At 34.1% G+C, this 18010-nt stretch overlaps 3 protein-coding genes across 3 annotated transcripts; 1 reads left to right on the top strand and 2 right to left on the bottom strand.

The window, feature by feature from the left end:
- Window positions 1–76: 76 nt before the first annotated feature.
- Window positions 77–3607, bottom strand: LOC112052216 (pyrimidodiazepine synthase-like). Its single transcript, XM_052885808.1, has 5 exons — window positions 3334–3607; window positions 2736–2903; window positions 2171–2328; window positions 824–1066; window positions 77–577 (listed from the first exon to the last, which is right to left on the bottom strand). Exons 1-5 carry the CDS (start codon window positions 3383–3385, stop codon window positions 443–445), a joined length of 756 nt encoding a protein of 251 aa, XP_052741768.1. The 5' UTR covers window positions 3386–3607; the 3' UTR covers window positions 77–442.
- Window positions 3608–4279: 672 nt separating this feature from the next.
- LOC112052091 (pyrimidodiazepine synthase) lies at window positions 4280–10897 on the bottom strand. The gene is made up of 5 exons (XM_024091025.2): window positions 10714–10897; window positions 10473–10640; window positions 6878–7035; window positions 6126–6371; window positions 4280–5259 (listed from the first exon to the last, which is right to left on the bottom strand). Exons 1-5 carry the CDS (start codon window positions 10736–10738, stop codon window positions 5092–5094), a joined length of 765 nt encoding a protein of 254 aa, XP_023946793.2. The 5' UTR covers window positions 10739–10897; the 3' UTR covers window positions 4280–5091.
- A 1584-nt stretch (window positions 10898–12481) lies between these two features.
- On the top strand, window positions 12482–17935 carry LOC112052071 (uncharacterized). Its single transcript, XM_024090997.2, has 6 exons — window positions 12482–12785; window positions 13124–13298; window positions 14717–14785; window positions 15384–15500; window positions 16511–16753; window positions 17211–17935. Exons 1-6 carry the CDS (start codon window positions 12715–12717, stop codon window positions 17880–17882), a joined length of 1347 nt encoding a protein of 448 aa, XP_023946765.2. The 5' UTR covers window positions 12482–12714; the 3' UTR covers window positions 17883–17935.
- Window positions 17936–18010: the final 75 nt, after the last annotated feature.

Genomic DNA, 18010 nt, shown 5'->3' with positions numbered 1-18010 from the left:
TTTTATTCCAAACCCTTCATCGTATAAAATTTGTAGCAATAAAATGACGTAATTGTTTCGTCAATTAAAGAATAGAGAATTCTGTAAGTGAAATACGTGCGTAAAATACTTAGTCATATGGATATTATTAGTAGTTCAGAAAAACAAAATAAATAAGTATGAAATAAAATTCATTTATTAAATCAACGATTAAAGACCACGGCAAGCAAGTTATAGCCCTAATGAGTTGCCTGCGCAGGTACAATAACAAACAAAAGTCTATAAAATAATAATGATAATTGAAAATACACAGTTAATGCTATTGTGATCGCGTCAACGTGTAACTAAAACCTGAAAGTCGATTACTGCGTTTAGTTCAATTTACAGGCAATTTTCAAATTTTAAGTTTTATGTTAAAAATATTTTTATTAAAAATATAATATTGCTTAAGTATCTTGGAAAATTAAATTAAGTCTAAAACTTCGTAGCTAGGGTTAGGACCAGTTTTAAAACCTTCGTGAAATGCTATCATGATCTCATCTGGTACCAAGTACGGGACTATGGCAGGATCTTTTTTCATTTTGTCCAGATACGCCATCTGAAAGGTATTTTACATAATATTGAATAAACGAGAACTTATTTAAGTAAAAATTCTACTACTTTGGTATTATTATATGTATATTGTATATATGTCCTGTTTCTATAAAGGAGTCGAAGTCCGAAGAAGGTAAGTACCTACGAGTACTTTGAATATCATTCTGAGTTGATTTTGAAATAGGCTGATAACGATTAGGTACTCTATTATATGAATCGCATCAATAGATAAAATGTCTTTTCTACTAACCAGTAGCCCAAACTTCTTAGGATCGATGCTTGCACGAGCATCGTCTTTGTTCAACACTAGTAGTCGTTCGAACCAAGGCCAAATCATGTAGTCGACAAAGCCAGGCTCGTCGCCACCCAAGTACTGAGTGCCGCGTTCTTTGAGTTTATCTTGGATATAGTCTAGCGTTTTGTAGAACAAAGATATGTTTTCCTCTGTGATAGTTTCTGGCGCTTTCACTGATTTAATAACTAAAGTTACAATCTGAAAAGGATGAAAACAGTAAACTATAAATAAAACCATAAATACATAGTAGGTATTAAATAAATAAATAAATTTAAATAAGCAAGCTGTTTCAACTTTTCATACAAAGTAATTAAAAATCCGAGAGGTTAACAACTAGCTGAAAATAGTAAATTTGCATCCGGTTGCTTCCTTCCAAACAGCTTGTCTTGCACCGATAAAGGTTTCCGCTGATATTTTCTTTTGCTAGCTATTTGTATTCAGTCTGGTCCTATTTTTATACTATTTTCTCGTCATTTGTCTTCGTCTATTTCGTATTCATCACTAGGATCCGGACGCCCGCGACTTCGAGCACTTTAGGATTTGAATTTAAAATTTTTTTGAATCACATTATATTTCGTATTTTTTTATGATTTGTGAACAAATTTTTAAAACTATAACTCTACAAATTAAGGACTTTCCATACAAACTTTCAACCCCTGTTTCACCCCCTTCTTATTTTATTTTCGCGATTAAAAAATATCCCATATCCTTCTCCGTATTATGGTCTTAAACCGTTTCAAGTTTCATTTGATTTTATTAACAAAAAAAACAAGGACAGACAGACAGACAAAAAATTGAAAATAAATATTTTTAGCTTCAGTATCGATTATATAATGATACCAACCAACAAAATATCTTCAATGTACAGAATTGGACCTGCTACAGTTTTATTATAAGTATATGTAAGATACCATTCAGCTAAGTAGGTATTAAATGCAAATTTGGATAAATGTATCTCAATTCTCAATACGGAACGGATTTGGGTAAAGGCCAGACCTCCTTACAGGAGAGCAGATGTGGATTTTAGACGTAGGTTAGTAGTAAGTAAAAAAATCAGAAGCAGCCTATAGTTGGGAAGTTGGTTGTGTTACACTCCTGTACCTCGAAAAACATAATATTAGGCCGCTATTAATGTTAGGCCGCTATTATTAATAACTTTTTACTATTACAAAAAAACTCCTAAATCTCCTGTGGAAGCATCCTATAGTTGAGCTTCAAAAATTTGCTGATGATTATGTCATCATAAACTTTTCAAAGTAAGAACTGCGTCATTTCAATATTTACATATTGTTGAATACTCACTGGTCCCGTGGCTTCAACGATAATTTTATCCAATGCTTTCCTAACTGGATCTTTTGGTAGCAATGGCTTTTCAGGATACGCCTCATCTATATACTCCACAATCGTAAGACTCTCAGAAATACATACGCCCTCTTTGATTTCAATTAATGGTACTTTATCTGTTAAAAATAAATATATAACTAGAAGACTCGAAATTCAAACACATTTTGTTGTGTATTACCATGGAATCTTTACCATCAACGTCGTTATTTACATTTACGCATTGTAGCATCGTGGTAAGTCTAAGCTAAGCGCCATATTCCCTCTCCCCTATGGAGGCAGGCCTGGCCACGTAGTGGGCCTCTAAAATAGCCTGATAATGATACTTACATGGATTTTTACGAGACTTTCAAGAAAATTAAGTCAATATTAAGTAACTTACCTACGTGAAAACAAAGTTGGAATGTTTGTAAAACACCGACAAAAATTTTATAACGTACAGATGATAAATTGATTGAAATGTTTAATTACAAGAATCTAACTTCTCTAAGTTCTATCTTTGTTTAATAAAATATATGCATCTTACCGAATACACTTTTGTTAGTCAACCATTCTGGTTTATCTGCCAAGTTAATATTGACCACTTCATAATCAATGTTCTTTGCGTTCAAAGCCAGGATAGTGCGTTGTGCAAACGGACAGAGTCGCATGTTGTATACTCGAAGCTTTCCATTGTATGGCGGTAGAGGGTCACCTAGAATTAAATAAACAAATAATTATAATTATATTTCGCATAAGAAATCAATCATTTGAAATAATAATGTAAGGTCAAGTGGTAAACAGTGGCTCAGTAGTACACAGTGCACCAGCACTCATATCTCAAAAACGCGACGTTGCCAAACCGTACTGCAAACGTGAAACAATTTGTCTTCTACCACCCGTACTCCCCAGACCTTGATATGCCAAACACAAGTTTAATAAATTTCCTTTCGTTTAATGTCAAATGTTCTTAATTACATTCACGTACGGTGAATTTATAAATGTTTAAAGTTTTAGTGGTTCACTGTTTACCATGTCACCCTACCTGGTAACTACGGAGATGCGTCTAACACTTTTGTTTTTAATTGTACCTGCGTGGATAACTGTAATTATGGTTCCACTTACTTGCCGGGGTCTATACATACCTCGCGTTAAATGTTTTGTATTGAAATTGATAATCCCAGTGACATTAGCCATGGTGCAATACGGCAGCACAAATTACATCTGAGACTGCCCAAGTGGGGCCAGCTCTTTATAAGAACCTAATAATAGGTACATGCATCGCGAAGCTTTTAAACGTTATCATGATTATTTGCTATTTATTTTTGACTGTCAACCATGATAAACTTAAAACTCAATGACTTGGCATGAAACAAGAATAAATGATAGTGACCTCTGTGACCTTATCACTCGTAGTAATAATATCAATATCAAAAATCTACTCAGGATTCTTTTGAATTACCTGCCTAGGTTTTCGACCAGAAATCGTTCGTTTTAATATAGTCAACGTGTTGATAAAAAAACCCAAAAAATAAAATTAGCTAAATAAGGTTAGCTAATATGCCGCCTAGGTTTTCCAGTAAACCCAAGGCAAGGCATTTTTATTTCATTGTATATACTTTGCCGACTAGTTGGATGGGAATGGGAATATGGGTCATATTTAAAAGATATGACAAATATTTATATTATAGCGTCTTCACCTGCGTAGTTTCCGTTTCTCGTAGAAATACGGAGATAAAATATAGCCTCAGGGACAATGTAGGATTCTAACGATCAAAGAATTTTTAAAATCAGTCCAAGTTTCAGAGCCAATTCAATGCCAATAAACAAATCATTCCTCTATCATAGGTTTACTACCCAATATTTTATAGGAACTATTTTAATTTAGTGTCTATGTGCAAGTTTGTAACATAAAGATTGGGTTTTTTTATCAATATTTTCGTTTGTGATAATATCTTAATCTCCCAGATTGTTATCATAATTTTACTGATAAGCAGTATCATCTATTATACAATTTGATTCAAAATTCATATTATGTTAACCTACCTACGATTATGATATATATTGACCCATATTAATAAAAGAAAAACATTTTAAACTTTAAAGAAATTGTACTTTATTTAGGTACATGTAATTCAACAATATTGAAAAAAAATTACACTTAAGTACAATCAAGGAATGATATAATTTAGTTTTACAGCCAAAATAATTTTCAGTAAAAATAAAATATTAACATAACACATGGCAGTACAAAGGCCACTATATATTCATTTAAATTTTAAAACACTTTTTTTTCATCAATAACATTTTATGGTAGGTTTCAATACAAATGTTTATCATAGAAATGTAATACTTTTCTTGAATGTTTATCTGGCAAGGGTTAGTAAATGTACATCATATAGATACTGCGCTGAAGAGAAATAAGGATATGACCACAGACTATGAAAAAAGAAATTAAGTTCTACTCAAAAGTAAAGTTCATAATGAAACAGAACTTAAATCATTATTATTCTCATGGGCGTAGCCAGGATTCTATCTAAGGGGGGGCAGCTATACTTAAATTGAACATTACAAATTGATACTGTCCGAACGAAACTAGTTTTACAGTCCAAACCGAATTTCAGTTTCAGCCTCATTTTCGTCCGAAACCGAAACATTCACATGAGGTTACTTTTTCATATCGAAGAAACAAAGTTACTTAAATCTTTAAATATCTTTAAATTTGGTATGAAGTCTCAAAGACCAACCACTCATCTAGGGGGACAAACCACCAGCCCCACGTCCCCCCCCCCGCCCGTACCTCGCTACGCCCATGATTATTCTCACTGGATTTATTACAATTTTGCTTTGTCTTGCATCTGTGGTCTGTGGCCATAAACTTATAGTCTCATAAGTTGTGGTATTTATTCCTTCTTCTTTCTGGGACGCATGCAGCATACTGCGCTTGTATCCAACATGTTGTAATTAGCATCACCCTTGACGCGAGATTCAGTGAATTTAGCATGAGTCTCTGGAGCTAAGGTGTATGCTTTAACTGCGGGCACATTTTTCATTGCCTCCATATATGTTACCTGCAATTTTACAAAATGATTAGTTTTAAGTACTTATATTTGACCAGCTGCAGCCGTACATGATAAAAAATTCTGACAACTTGAGAAGCTCCACTTATTTTTGAAGTCGGTTAAAAATTGGTCAAGTTATAACGGATGTTAAGATCACTAATACTGCATCACAATATTTAAGGCTAGCGTACGCCCGCGACTTCGTCTGCTCTTAGACCTCTTTAACCCAGCCCTTACAGTAGTATCTCTGTAAAAATGGAGTAACTTCTCCCGTTTTCCCAACATTTCCCTTCACTGCTCTGCTTCTATTGATCACAGTGTGATGAAAAGTATACTATAACCTGCCCAGGAGAATGAAGAATAATTGTACTAAGATTCGTTAAAATCTGTCAAGTAGTTTTTGTTTATACATATAGCAAACATACAAAAAATTTACTGATTGCATTCTTGGCATCAGTATCAATCACTAATCATCCCCTGATAGTTATTTTGGAAATATATTTCATGTACAGAATTGACCTCTCTACAGATTTATTTTATGTATAGATGAAATAAGTATTTATGCAAAGTTATCCACATTAATTCAGGTTTTGTATTTACAACAAACTATTCCCTGTTTTGGTCTTTATTATCAACCTATTACAATAAACATCAAATCAAGTGACAAAATGTCATTTACCTACTATGTCATATCCACCAGTAAGCACCGGATGACATTTTTACAAAGAATATATTGGTATAAGTCAGCTAGCTATGTCAAAGACAGTGAATAAACCTGCAGTTTTGATTAAGGTGGAAATAGACTACATATAAAAAAAATAACTAACATTTTTTATGACATCAGTATGAAAGAAATCAAAGTATTCAACACTTACCAAAAGCTCATACTTTGATTTGTCAATTGAAAACTCAGGTTTGCCAAGCAGTGGCAGTGCTTCAAATCTCTCCAAGAATGGCCAAATTGTGTAATCAATTAAACCTGGTTCATCACCATGCAAAAACTTGGTGCCACGTTTCTCAAGTTCCTTTTGCAACAAGTCTAAGCCCTTTTTGTAGTTTTCCACTGTACTTGGCTCAACATTTTGAGGGGCAAATGCAGCAGTGTAGTATGCACTTTGTGCCTACAAGAATCAGATAAGAAATCAAGTTACATTTACAATTTTATTATACTTACACAGTGGCACATTAATTGTCTTTCTACAATTGCTAACACTTCCAAAACCATTGACAATAGTTTTAATAGGTCATCCAGTTATCCATCAGATCTGTCATTCTCATACATTTTTTTAGTTTTCAAAGCTTTAGTGTTTGTAGAAAGAGAATCATCAACGTGCCATATGACTACAGGTCCAGGTATCCCAAACCTGTTTTAGGATCTTTCCAAGTTTGGCTAAGCTGAGAGAATGACAAACAGAGAATGGGAGTGTTAACATGATAGGAATTTCTCATAACCTAACACTAAGCTCAAAAGTCACAAGCTCTGTTGGAGTTTTGCTCTCTTGTCGCTCTGTGGACCCAGTACCTGCACTTATAAAGGTAATAAAAAAAGGAATCCATGGAAAGCTAATAAATTTGTCTCTGTAGGTCTCCATCCTAAACATTGAATACAAAAGCTGTATTTACATACACTTGCAAACAGCTCCACCAAACATTTGTCTTGAGCTCTTCTAAGAGGATCTGATGCTTGGAGGGGAACCTCAGGATACTTCTCATCCAGGTACACGTTGATAATGTTGCTGTCAAATATGGCCTTTCCTTCTTCATACTCCAATGCAGGGACAGCGCCTAAATGAAATTGAATATTTCAATACACTAATTATTATGAAACTACTAGTGGATGCCAACAACTTCGTACAGCTAAACCCTACCCACACCCCTACCCTGCTTCTGCCCTACCCTATCTTACCTCTACCCTACTCCTATCCTACACCTATGCTAAGTATCCTATGTCCGTCTTACTCTACTGTCTCTTGGTTCTAAGCTACCTCCACCAATTTTCAACCAAATCATTTCAGCTGTTCTTGAGTTATAAATAGAGTAAGTAACTTGACTTTCTTTTATTTCTAAAGATGAGATTATTTACATAATAAAATCAAACCTAACCAATGTGCAACATAAACCTCTGCAATTAACATTTAAGGGTGCATAGTAAAATTGAGAATATGGAAGGCACCAAAGGAATTGCAGTGAAACATTGCATTGAATAAAAGTATGAGCCTAAAACTATTTTTTCATGTAATTATTTATAATTCTTCTCTTGTTTGAATGTGGCTTCTGGTGTTTTCTGTATTCTGAGGTAAAAGGTTTCCTAGCTTTAATAATCTAAACTTTGAGGCTCAATTAAACTTATCAAAATTTCCATCTATAGTCAGATCGGGTAGGTATTTTAAACAATGTAAATAAACAAAAACAGCTGACTCAGGAGTGCTCAACATTTTACTACAGCAATATTTACGAATATTGTCATGAAATAAAACTTCCTTTGATAACCAATATTTTTTTTATTCTATATTCCTATATCCTGTTATTTATCTAACAGATAATGTTTCACTTATATTCAGGGTTCCGTAGTCAATAAAGAACCCTTATAGTTTTGTTTTTTATTATGTATAAGCAAGCATAAGGTATCCTCGACATATTTAAACACATTAATCAAAACGGTTTTCTCGGAGGACGATAAGGGTGATAGCTTCGTACGTTTCTTTTTTGGTGACGGAAACGATAGCAATGCGGAATAACTGCTCCGCCTAGTACCAGGCTCCGCTTCACTCATTTTCGTACTAAACTAAATAAAATTAATAAATAAATTAATTAAACAAATAAAAAACCCGACTGCCTATATGATACAAAAACTGAAAAGAAAAAAAACAAGTTCAGTCCAGAAGTGTAGAAAAAAATTAGAAAACAGTCGGGACCTATTATATTGAATATAATGATTTACGTCTACATTTTTTAATAGGTCCCCACTTTAGTTTAATCAGTTTTTGTATCATTTATGCAGTCGGGTTATTCGTTTATTTAATTATTTTATTTCATAATTTTTAGTTAGATAGATGGTAAATTTCGGATTTATTTGTTACGTTTGTTACAAAGTACGATAGTGTATACCTACGTCCAATCGAGGATAAGTAAATATTCAAAAAAATCTACGGAACCCTCGGTGGGCGAATCCGACTCGCACATGTCGAGTTTTATAATCAATATATTTAATTTAGTCTATTTAAGGTATTTTATAACTACACTTCATAAACCTTATAGTCGTCCGCCTCGCGTATTATGTATATACAATTAATAAATAACGTTTTTCTAATTGTAGTTTTTTTTTGGCCATTATATACCATTTTGAAATTCTCACAAAAAGCCCTTGAATTTGATTCCCTTGTTGCAATATTTAAAAAAAAATCACCTCGATTCTATAGCATCTCACAGTCGTCTTGTTGGTTTTTTTTTGATTTCACCTATCTAAGAACACTTGGATTATTAAAACAAATCTAAGGATATCTGAATTACGTAAATCCGTTCAGCGGTTTCGAAGATATGAGGTAATAAATAATACATACAAGATACGCGCGAAAAACAAACAACAAATAAACAATAATTAACAACAACAACGAAACGAGAACAAAACGAAATAATAAAAATTACAAAGGAAGAAAATACGCCCAACAGTCTGGATTTAGTTAACGAATACTGTGAGGTAGGAGTATTAGTCACAGACAACAAATAAAGTAGTGTTTTGTGCTGTGAAGTGTGTGTGTGAAATGTCAAATCTTCTTTCACTTAATAACACAAAATCAAAAAATTAATCATAGTATAGGGTATTTCTGCAATAAATGAAAGGTAAAATTCACATTAAAATAAAAGAAAACATCTTCTTTTGATATGAAAATACGACATTTATAAAAATTATTAAAGTTATTATTTAATTTTATAAATGCACATTTAATAACCATAAAACTCAATATCTTTATTTTTCATAATGGTTTGTGACTCATGTCTGCTTGGGTTCTTTTTATGTCGTTTGTATTGTTTTTGTGCAAACTCTATATATTTAACATAGAGGAATTAGAAATGGAAATGCATCGCACCCAAATGCAGCAACAAAATTGTCTGTCGTTTTTTGAAAGGGACGAGGTAAACAGTCAGTTTCAGTCATTGAAAATATTTAACAAGAATAAATAATAAAATATTTAACAAGAATAATATAATCTGTACACAGAACGTTAAATTAATGGATTGATGTTCTGTTCGTTCGTTCGTTAGAAGAATAGAATCGATTTTTCTTTTAGATATTGTTTTTATTACAAATTTATTATAAATTATAATTATGTTTTTGACGACCTCTGTGGCGCACTGGTACGCGCGGTGGATTTACAAGACGGAGGACCTAGGTTCGATCCCCGGCTGGGCCGATTGAGAATTTCTTAATTGTGCCAGGTCTGGCTGGTTACCACCCTACCTACAACACGTATCGCTAAGCGATTTAGCGTTCCGGTATGATGTCGTGTAGAAATCATACCGTCCATCTTAGATTGCATCATCACTTACCATCAGGTGAGACTGAAATCAAGGGCTAACATGTAAAGAATAACAAAAATAAAATAGAAATATTTTCAAATTGAACGTCACGTCATCTTTTACTGAATTAGAAGTTGTTGGCCGTTTTTTATGCCATTGAACTACTTACTACACAAACCGGAATATTTAGGGAGTTTTTTAGACGACGAAAACGATTACAACAATGAAACATCGATACAATCGAACAATCTAACGCGTTTGTTAGTTTTTTTACACGCGTTAGCCGCTCAACTATCCCAGTCGATTTTACAAACACTTCTAAATGCCCCGCTCTATATAGATAGATCGTTGATTCTTTGACAGAGAGGTAACGTCTTGCGAGGTAGGTCCTTCTATTATTGGTCCGAGATAATTAATTTATTGTTTGTGAATCCGGGCTCAAAAGGGTTAGAACCCAGAGCCGTAAAGCTTATTATTAAAAATACAATGTATGTGAATCGAAACGAAAAGTGTCGCCCTAAAAGAACCTTTTTGAGAAGTGATATGGTTGTGTAAAAAGCCTAAAGTTGTGGACTATAGATTTATAATACATTTGATAACATATCGAAAATCTTAAGCTACAGTTAGGACTTTGGAGGTGGAATAATATTATCTTCCAAACAACCTATTTATTGTATAGATGTCGAGATAAAAAAAAAGGTTACCTTTTGGATTGAAGTTGAAAATCCATTCCGGTTTGTGATCCAAATTTATAAAAACTAGGTCGTATTCGATCTTTTTTGCGTTCAAAACGAGCACACTTCTTTCAGCGTAAGGACAAAAACGCATCGCGAACAGTCGCAGTTTACCGGTGTACGGTGGTAAAATGTCGCCTGCAAAATGTAACATGTTTAGCCATAATTATGTTATTATATTTGTTTTTATTAGATTTACAATTAAACTTACCAGTTTGTAAATGTTTCTCCGACATAATGCAGAATTTTAGCCTTTGATTATTTTATTTGAATTAAGAACAAAGTCAGACTCCCACTGTCCACAGTTTGCAGGCAATGCAATAAAAAATGAATAATCAATTAACAAATCAAACCCAAATCCAAAGTGAAAAGTCAAATCAGAAATGACAATGACAAAAGGAAAACGTCAAATGAAGATTATTGAAGAAAAGGTATCAAATCACCATGGCAGTTGGCACCATAGAATACAATTACTGGTTGGCACTTGGCACCAAACCAAAGAAATAATGTTGGCACTGACACCATAGATTATTACACTAATAATCACTGAACGGACACCAAGGATGTCAAATCACAAACAGTGGTCTCGAAATGGAGTGTCTATTGTCTATCTCTCCCAAAGACTACAAATGTCATATATGGGTTACAATCTTAGACCATTTAGGTCCATGACCTCTCTCAAGTATTTACATGATTTACATATAGTCAGAATGACTTTGAAAATGACCATTAATTACTCTTGTCATCATTATCATCCCATATTCGGCTTACTCCTGAGCTCGAGTCTCCTCTCTGAATGAGCCTAATGCGGAAGCGGATTGGCAGACAGTTTAGTGTTTACACACACAGAGAATGAAGAAAATTCTCAGGTATTTAGGGTTCCTCACGAACACGATGTATTTCCTTCAACGTTTGAGACATATTGTGTTAATTAATTTCATAAAATGTTCACAACTGAAAAGTTGAAAGCTGATGGTAGGTGATGATGCAATCTAAGATGGAAGCGGGCTAACTTGTTAGGAGGAGGATTGCGTAAGAAGGAGGGTTTTTGCTATAGTTGTAACCCCCGACCCCAAAAGGCCCCCGACTCCAAAAGGCTCCCCTGACCCCGAAAAGTCCCCTCGACCCCAAAAGGTCCCCAAATTCAAAAAACCCCCCGACCCTAAAAGACTCCCTGACCCAAAAGGCTCCCCCGACCCTTGGAACGAAGTTCCTTTTGATGAATATTCGAATGTAGCGATAGCAATAGTGATAACGATATCTATAACGATAGCGATAACGATATCTATAGCGATAGCGATAGTGATCATAGCGATAGCAACGATGGCTATAGCTATAGTGATAGCGATGATAGCTATAGCAAACTTCGATCCACCCGGGTGTCCCTTGACACCTCTCAAGTTTTTTTATTCTCAACAAGTTAGCCCTTGACTACAATGATGGTTAGTGATGATGCAATCTAAGATGGAAGCGGGCTAACTTGTTAGGAGTAGAATGAAATCCACACTCCTTTCGGTTTCTACACCACCTGCTGATGTCCTTAAGTTTTCCTAAACCGAAGGTTGCCTTGAAGAAATCGCTACTTAGCGATGAGGCCGCCTTTTGTATGCTGATCTCTTCCTAATTTGTTTTTTATTTCACTTGTTTTTGTCTTTGTGGTGTGCAAATAAAGTATATTTATCTTATTTATCTTACACGATATTGTACCGGAACGCTAAATCGCTTGGCGGTACGTCTTTGTCGGTAGGGTGGTAACTAGCCACGGCCAAAGCCTCCCAAAATATGTCTCTATAGATATAGAATCAATGTTTCATAGTTGTAATCGTGTTCGGTGGGTTAAGAGCTCCGTAAAAATATTTTCCTCATATTAAGACAGACAATTTTGTTCAAGAATATGGGTGCGATACTAGTCCTTAAGTAATTAGTCTGAGTTTGTCCTTTATTAGAAAGGGACAGGGACACTAGATTTTTTGTTGTCACTTTCTGCGTAGTGCGTGATGATAATTTTAAAAAGTTGTCAAGAGTCAATTTTGTGGCAAACAAAATAAAACAGCAAAAAAGAAAAACATTCGTATTGAATATTGATACTTAAGTTTACTCTTTAAAAAAACAATAAACATATCCCAGGCCTCAGCAATTATCATTAACTTTATTTATTAAATGTTCCAACTTGGTGGTTAACCTTAACATATTTATTTTAAGTTGTCGTGCTATGGTGAGTTGCAGTATTTTAGGCTGCAAAAGCCGCAGCGAACGCAAAGACGAAGCAATTACATTTCATTCGTAAGTAAACTATGAATGAACTATATTGAATAACGATATAAAACCTAGATTTGTTGTTGTATGGTATGCTTTTTAAGTATACTTTATGTAAGAAAATATACATAAAAACCTTAATTTTTATACCTGGACCATAAAATGTCTCTCTGACCAATTAAAGGACTTCATAATTACCTGCCATGTTATCCGGTAACGGGTGTGAAGACTTAATTATAATTTTTTCTTCAAACAAAAAATTACCTATTAAGTTTATAGTAATCCTAATTAAAATTAGAATTTTCTGGAGGATCTTAGTATATACCTAATAAATATCAATAATACTTTTGTATTTTTATTGCTAGGTATCCATATTATGAAGCTGAAAAAAGGAAGTGGATAGAAGTTACAGGACGAGTAAATTGGCAACCTAATAAATACTCAAAAGTTTGCTCCAAACATTTTTCCCAAGAAAGTTTTGTACAAACAAAAAAAACTGTTCACTTGAAACCTTTTTCGTTACCAGTTAAGCATATTCACGTAAGTATCTATACTAATGTTATAAATAAATAAAATAGCCCTTTAATTTTAAACAGCTTTTGGTTACATGAGTGTTGTGTTTGATTTGATTGATTATATTATGTCCCGCTGTTCAAAGTGTCTGACATAGGCCTCCTCCAGCTGCTTTCACTGCACCCTGTCAGCCGCAACTCTGGTCCAGCGTGGCCCTAGGGTTAGGCAGCAAAAAAACAACTTATACAACAACAAACCAATTGTCTCCCAACACGGCTGGTCTACAGACTAACTACATAGCCATTTTTAGTTAGTTCATTTGTTAGGTCATAATTTCTAAAAAATAAATTCAATTCACTTTTATACTGTGGTCCTTTGAAATGTTAGTCTCCCACGGCACAGTAAGCTCTACAAGTACTATATGCTTACTTTTTTTGGACAGAAGGAAAATTTCTGGTCTAGATCTCGAAATAGCGACATCAACTGGTATTTTATAATGCTTCTCATATGTATCCGTTAATAAAGTCCAATCAGGTGCAGAACCTAGGATTGAGTAAGGCTTACTAGATGATTTTGTTATTGAACCTGCTTTGACGAAGTTAATTTGTCTTTTATTTGTAGTCAATCCTTTTTTAAGCTTTAGCTACTGAAAGGCTTATAGCTTCACGTATAATTTGAAGAACTCTATCATGATGACGTGAGTAAAGACCACTATCCAGGAGCACCTTGCATCCAACCAACAAGTGCCTTACTGTTCCTGTTGCCTTCTAATGAAATTAAATATGTTGAAGTATTTTATGTACATGATGATAGATAGAAAAATAGAGATCAATGTATGAGTAAATAAACTGATAAAACAGAAGCTTAAAAGAACCATTTTCATGATGATTTGTTTATATTTATTTAAGTACCTAATTACTGCGAAAAGTTGGATAAAAACATCAAGTGGGTGTATGGAGTCACTGGATTCAGGCAGCACAAGAAACTGCTGTTACTATTGCTACTTTTGAAATCCTTTCCAAGAGGACTATATTGACGGCCTGCATGGCACAGTGGTATGTGCAGTGGATTTACAAAACGGAAGTCCTGGGTTTGATCCCCGGCTGGGCCGATTGAGGTTTTCTTAATTGGTCCAGGTCTGGCTGGTGGGAGGCTTCGGCCGTGGCTAGTTACCACCCTACCAACAAAAACGTACCGCCATGCGATTTAACGTTCCGGCACGATGTTGTGTAGAAACCGAAAGGAGTGTGGATTTCATCCTACTCCTAACAAGTTAGCCCGCTACCATCTTAGGTTGCATCATCACTTACCATCAGGTGAGATTTTAGTCAAGGGCTAACTTATAGAGAATAAAAAAAAAATAATGTTTAGCAGTAGATTTCCATCATCATCAGGCAATGATAGTTCATAAAAAGTTAGATAATACTTTATCCTTATTGTTGCAGGAGGTAAATAAGTCAATTCAATATACAAATAACTCAAAGATTAATATTAAAGTCATAAACAAAAAACATGTAAGTAAAATACGCAATTTGAACTATAATTTTAGACAATTAAATTGTCCATTTCCACATATGTATCTAACATGTGTGTTTGTCCAGGAACAAACACACATGTTAGATACATAAATTGTTTGAAAATCCATCCAATTAATACTTTTGCAGATATTTCCAATTTTTCTGTTTTTAAGTATGGGTTATATTAACTAATAATATTTGTTGTTCGTTATCACCCCATATTCAGCTCACTGCTGAGCTCGAGTCTCCTCTCAAAATGAGAGGCCTTAGGCCAATAGACCACCACGCTGGCCCAATGCGGATTGGCAGACGTCACACAGAGAGAATTAAGAAATGTCTCTGGTATGCATGGTTTCCTCACAATGTTTTCTTTCACCGTTTGAAACACGTGATATTTAATTTCTTAAAATGCACACAGCTGAAAAGTTTGAGGTGCATGCCCCGGACTGGATTCTAACCCACATCTCCCGGAATCGGAGGCAGAGGTCATATCCACTGGGCTATCATGGCTCTCTCTGCCTAATAATATTAATCTATGAATAACCTAAAATGTCTTGGAAAAGAAATAATGTTAATGATTCTTTTATATTTCCAGAATAATAGGCTTTCAAAGCTTCAACACTCAAACTCTTCACACAATCAGGAAGTCTGTCAGTCAGGACAAGTATGTCTCTATGTTAAACCAGCAGAATACTGGAATACAAAAGACAAAGTAAATACTCTAAATACTTTATTTTTATTGAGAAAGAATTCAAAATACAAATCATGCCCACATGAAATGCTGGCATTTAGATATCCATTAATAACTGTTTAACTGGTAGAGGGTGGAGACACTTGAGTATAACAAAAATTAGCTTAATATTTTACAAACGGATCCCTAAATCGAAAAGTATTGGAAGGAGACCCCTTATATCTTTTAAAGACCTATTTAACAATACCCCACACTATGAGATAGACGAGTAAAAAAATCCTCAGTTTACGTAGGTACCTTAAAAAAAATATTTTTTAACATTTTATTTTACGCTTTGTTCACATTTTTAATGTACATATTCACATATTCAGCTTTCTAGTAGTAATAGTCTCTGCGCTAAACCGCGAACGGACGGACGGACAGACGGACAGACAGACGGACATGACGAAACTATAAGGGTTCCTTGTGGCCTACGGAACCCTAAAAATGTGAACAAAGTCGTAAAATAAAATATTGAAAAATGATTTTTGAAAAAAAAAAAGAGATTGTAAACAACTCAAACGGTAAACAACTCAATATGGGCAAGTGATTATGTACCTTATGTCTCTAGTAATAGGGTTCTCCGTAATAATATCTTAACTATCGGATGGCCGCGATTTTGTCCGCGTGGAAATCGATGTAAACTTTCAAACCCTATTTTTATTTTTTATTATCACAATGCCCAGTCAACATTAAATACAGACAGACAAAAAATAAAAAAATATATATTTTTGGCTTCAGTATTTGATTGATGATTATATAACGCCCTCCAACCTCTTTTCATAATATATTTAAGGTACAGAATTTCACCTTTTACAGTTTTATTAAAAGTATACATATAGAAGATAGTAGATATAGATAGATAGATAGATAAAAACCATAAAATGGCTTTCTGAGACATGTACCTACTAATCTTTTTACTTTTTAGAGTTAAGTATCAGACCTGGCGTTAAACAATAATAATTTTACATAATCATTAATACTTTTTTCAGACACAAACAAAAAATGTGTCCCAGAGTTATTCTAACAAAGAGACATTAAAGACCGAACATGCAAATAATTTGAACCAGAAAAATACAAATGAAGGGAAAGAAAATATATCAAATAATACATTAGAATATTTACAAAAGTTGGTAAAAAAGTTTATAAATAATACAGACGAGGAGAAGGATATCTATGTTTTTGTAGTGAATAATGAAAATGATCCTAGCTCAGAGCAACTTCTATATGGAAAGGTAAGAAAATTCATAGTCATCATAGTTGTCATACGACAGCCTCTTCTTGAGCGACAAAAGGCGCTCGTCGTCCGGTTGGCATCATCTCGTGGATCGAGCCGTCCACATTTCTTGTTGTGTAATTCTTTATGGGTTACTTGGGATAGGCGGGGAGAGTGACTTGAGTGGAAAAGGGGAGTGTTTGTTAACAGTCAAAGGATCCTTTAACCCTACATACAACGTTCACAAGTGCGTGACTTCACTCAAAGTCATTCTCTGCCATTCTAGGGTCTTATTGTGGTTACAGTTTGATTTGTAAATTAAGTTGTCCTGACAAATATTGTGAACCTTTGTTCATTGGTTTTCTTATTTTTGTAATCCACTTCTGAGGCTACTAAAACTATAATATGTTTTATTTTCTTTGTTATTTGTATAATAATAATAAAATTATAAATATGTACATCATTTTATTTATCAGAAATCCTACGAGTTTGCAGTAAACTGTCTACGAGGCAAATTAGAAAAAAAAACGAAATTGGCTGATGAACGTAACAGAAGAGTACGCGCGCTTGCAGTATCAAGAAGACGATTGTTAAATAGGATCAAGATATTAGAGAATGTTAACCGTGAATTGAAGACGAAAAACTTTTTATTGCAAAATCGTATAAACCAAAATATGGATGTTGATCCGAATCCAGTTATTAATTCAAAATCAACCAATATGAATGGTGGTTCGAAATCAGTGATTAATTCAAAATCAAGCCATATGAATGGTGATGGCCCAATTAATTCAAGATCAAGTGGTCCGAAACCAGTGTTTAATTCAAAATCAAGCCATATGAATGCAGTGATTAATTCAAAATCAAGCCATATGAATGGTGGTCTGGAACCAGTGATTAATTCAAAAGCAAGCCATATAAATGGTGGTCCGGAATCAGTGTTTAATTCAAAATCAAGCCATATGAATGGTGATCCGAAACCAACCCATATGAATGGTGGTGACCCAATTAATTCAAAATCAAGCCATATGAATGGTGATCGAAAGTTGGTTATTACATTAAAACCTAGCGTAACGAAAATCGACAATAAACTTTACCTAAACCTAAGTACTTTAAGGTCAGATCAATGTGACGATGATGATTACTTATGACGATAGATTTAATTTTTTTTGTTATTTCTAAAAATGTATAAAATGAAAATTACCTACACAATATACTTTCATTTATTTTCACGCCGTGTCTTAATATTTATATAAAGGAAAGATTCTATTTTTCATGT

This window comes from Bicyclus anynana, chromosome 15, assembly GCF_947172395.1.
Source record: "Bicyclus anynana chromosome 15, ilBicAnyn1.1, whole genome shotgun sequence".
Lineage (NCBI taxonomy): Eukaryota > Metazoa > Arthropoda > Insecta > Lepidoptera > Nymphalidae > Bicyclus > Bicyclus anynana.
Note: the sequence above shows the minus strand (reverse complement) of the source record. Positions and strands in the feature narration are given on the sequence as shown.

Coding starts and splice junctions, on each gene's coding strand:
- LOC112052216 (XM_052885808.1), bottom strand. CDS start 3,385: ATGGCTAATGTCACTGGGATTATCAATTTCAATACAAAACATTTAACG. Junction 1,067..2,170: donor TCGTTGAAGCCACGGGACCA/GTGAGTATTCAA, acceptor CATCCTTTTCAG/ATTGTAACTTTAGTTATTAA. Junction 578..823: donor CTAAGAAGTTTGGGCTACTG/GTTAGTAGAAAA, acceptor AATACCTTTCAG/ATGGCGTATCTGGACAAAAT.
- LOC112052091 (XM_024091025.2), bottom strand. CDS start 10,738: ATGTCGGAGAAACATTTACAAACTG. Junction 6,372..6,877: donor TGGTGGAGCTGTTTGCAAGT/GTATGTAAATAC, acceptor TGATTCTTGTAG/GCACAAAGTGCATACTACAC. Junction 5,260..6,125: donor AATCAAAGTATGAGCTTTTG/GTAAGTGTTGAA, acceptor GTAAAATTGCAG/GTAACATATATGGAGGCAAT.
- LOC112052071 (XM_024090997.2), top strand. CDS start 12,715: ATGGTGAGTTGCAGTATTTTAGGCTGCAAAAGCCGCAGCGAACGCAAA. Junction 12,786..13,123: donor GAAGCAATTACATTTCATTC/GTAAGTAAACTA, acceptor TTTTATTGCTAG/GTATCCATATTATGAAGCTG. Junction 16,754..17,210: donor AGCAACTTCTATATGGAAAG/GTAAGAAAATTC, acceptor TTTATTTATCAG/AAATCCTACGAGTTTGCAGT.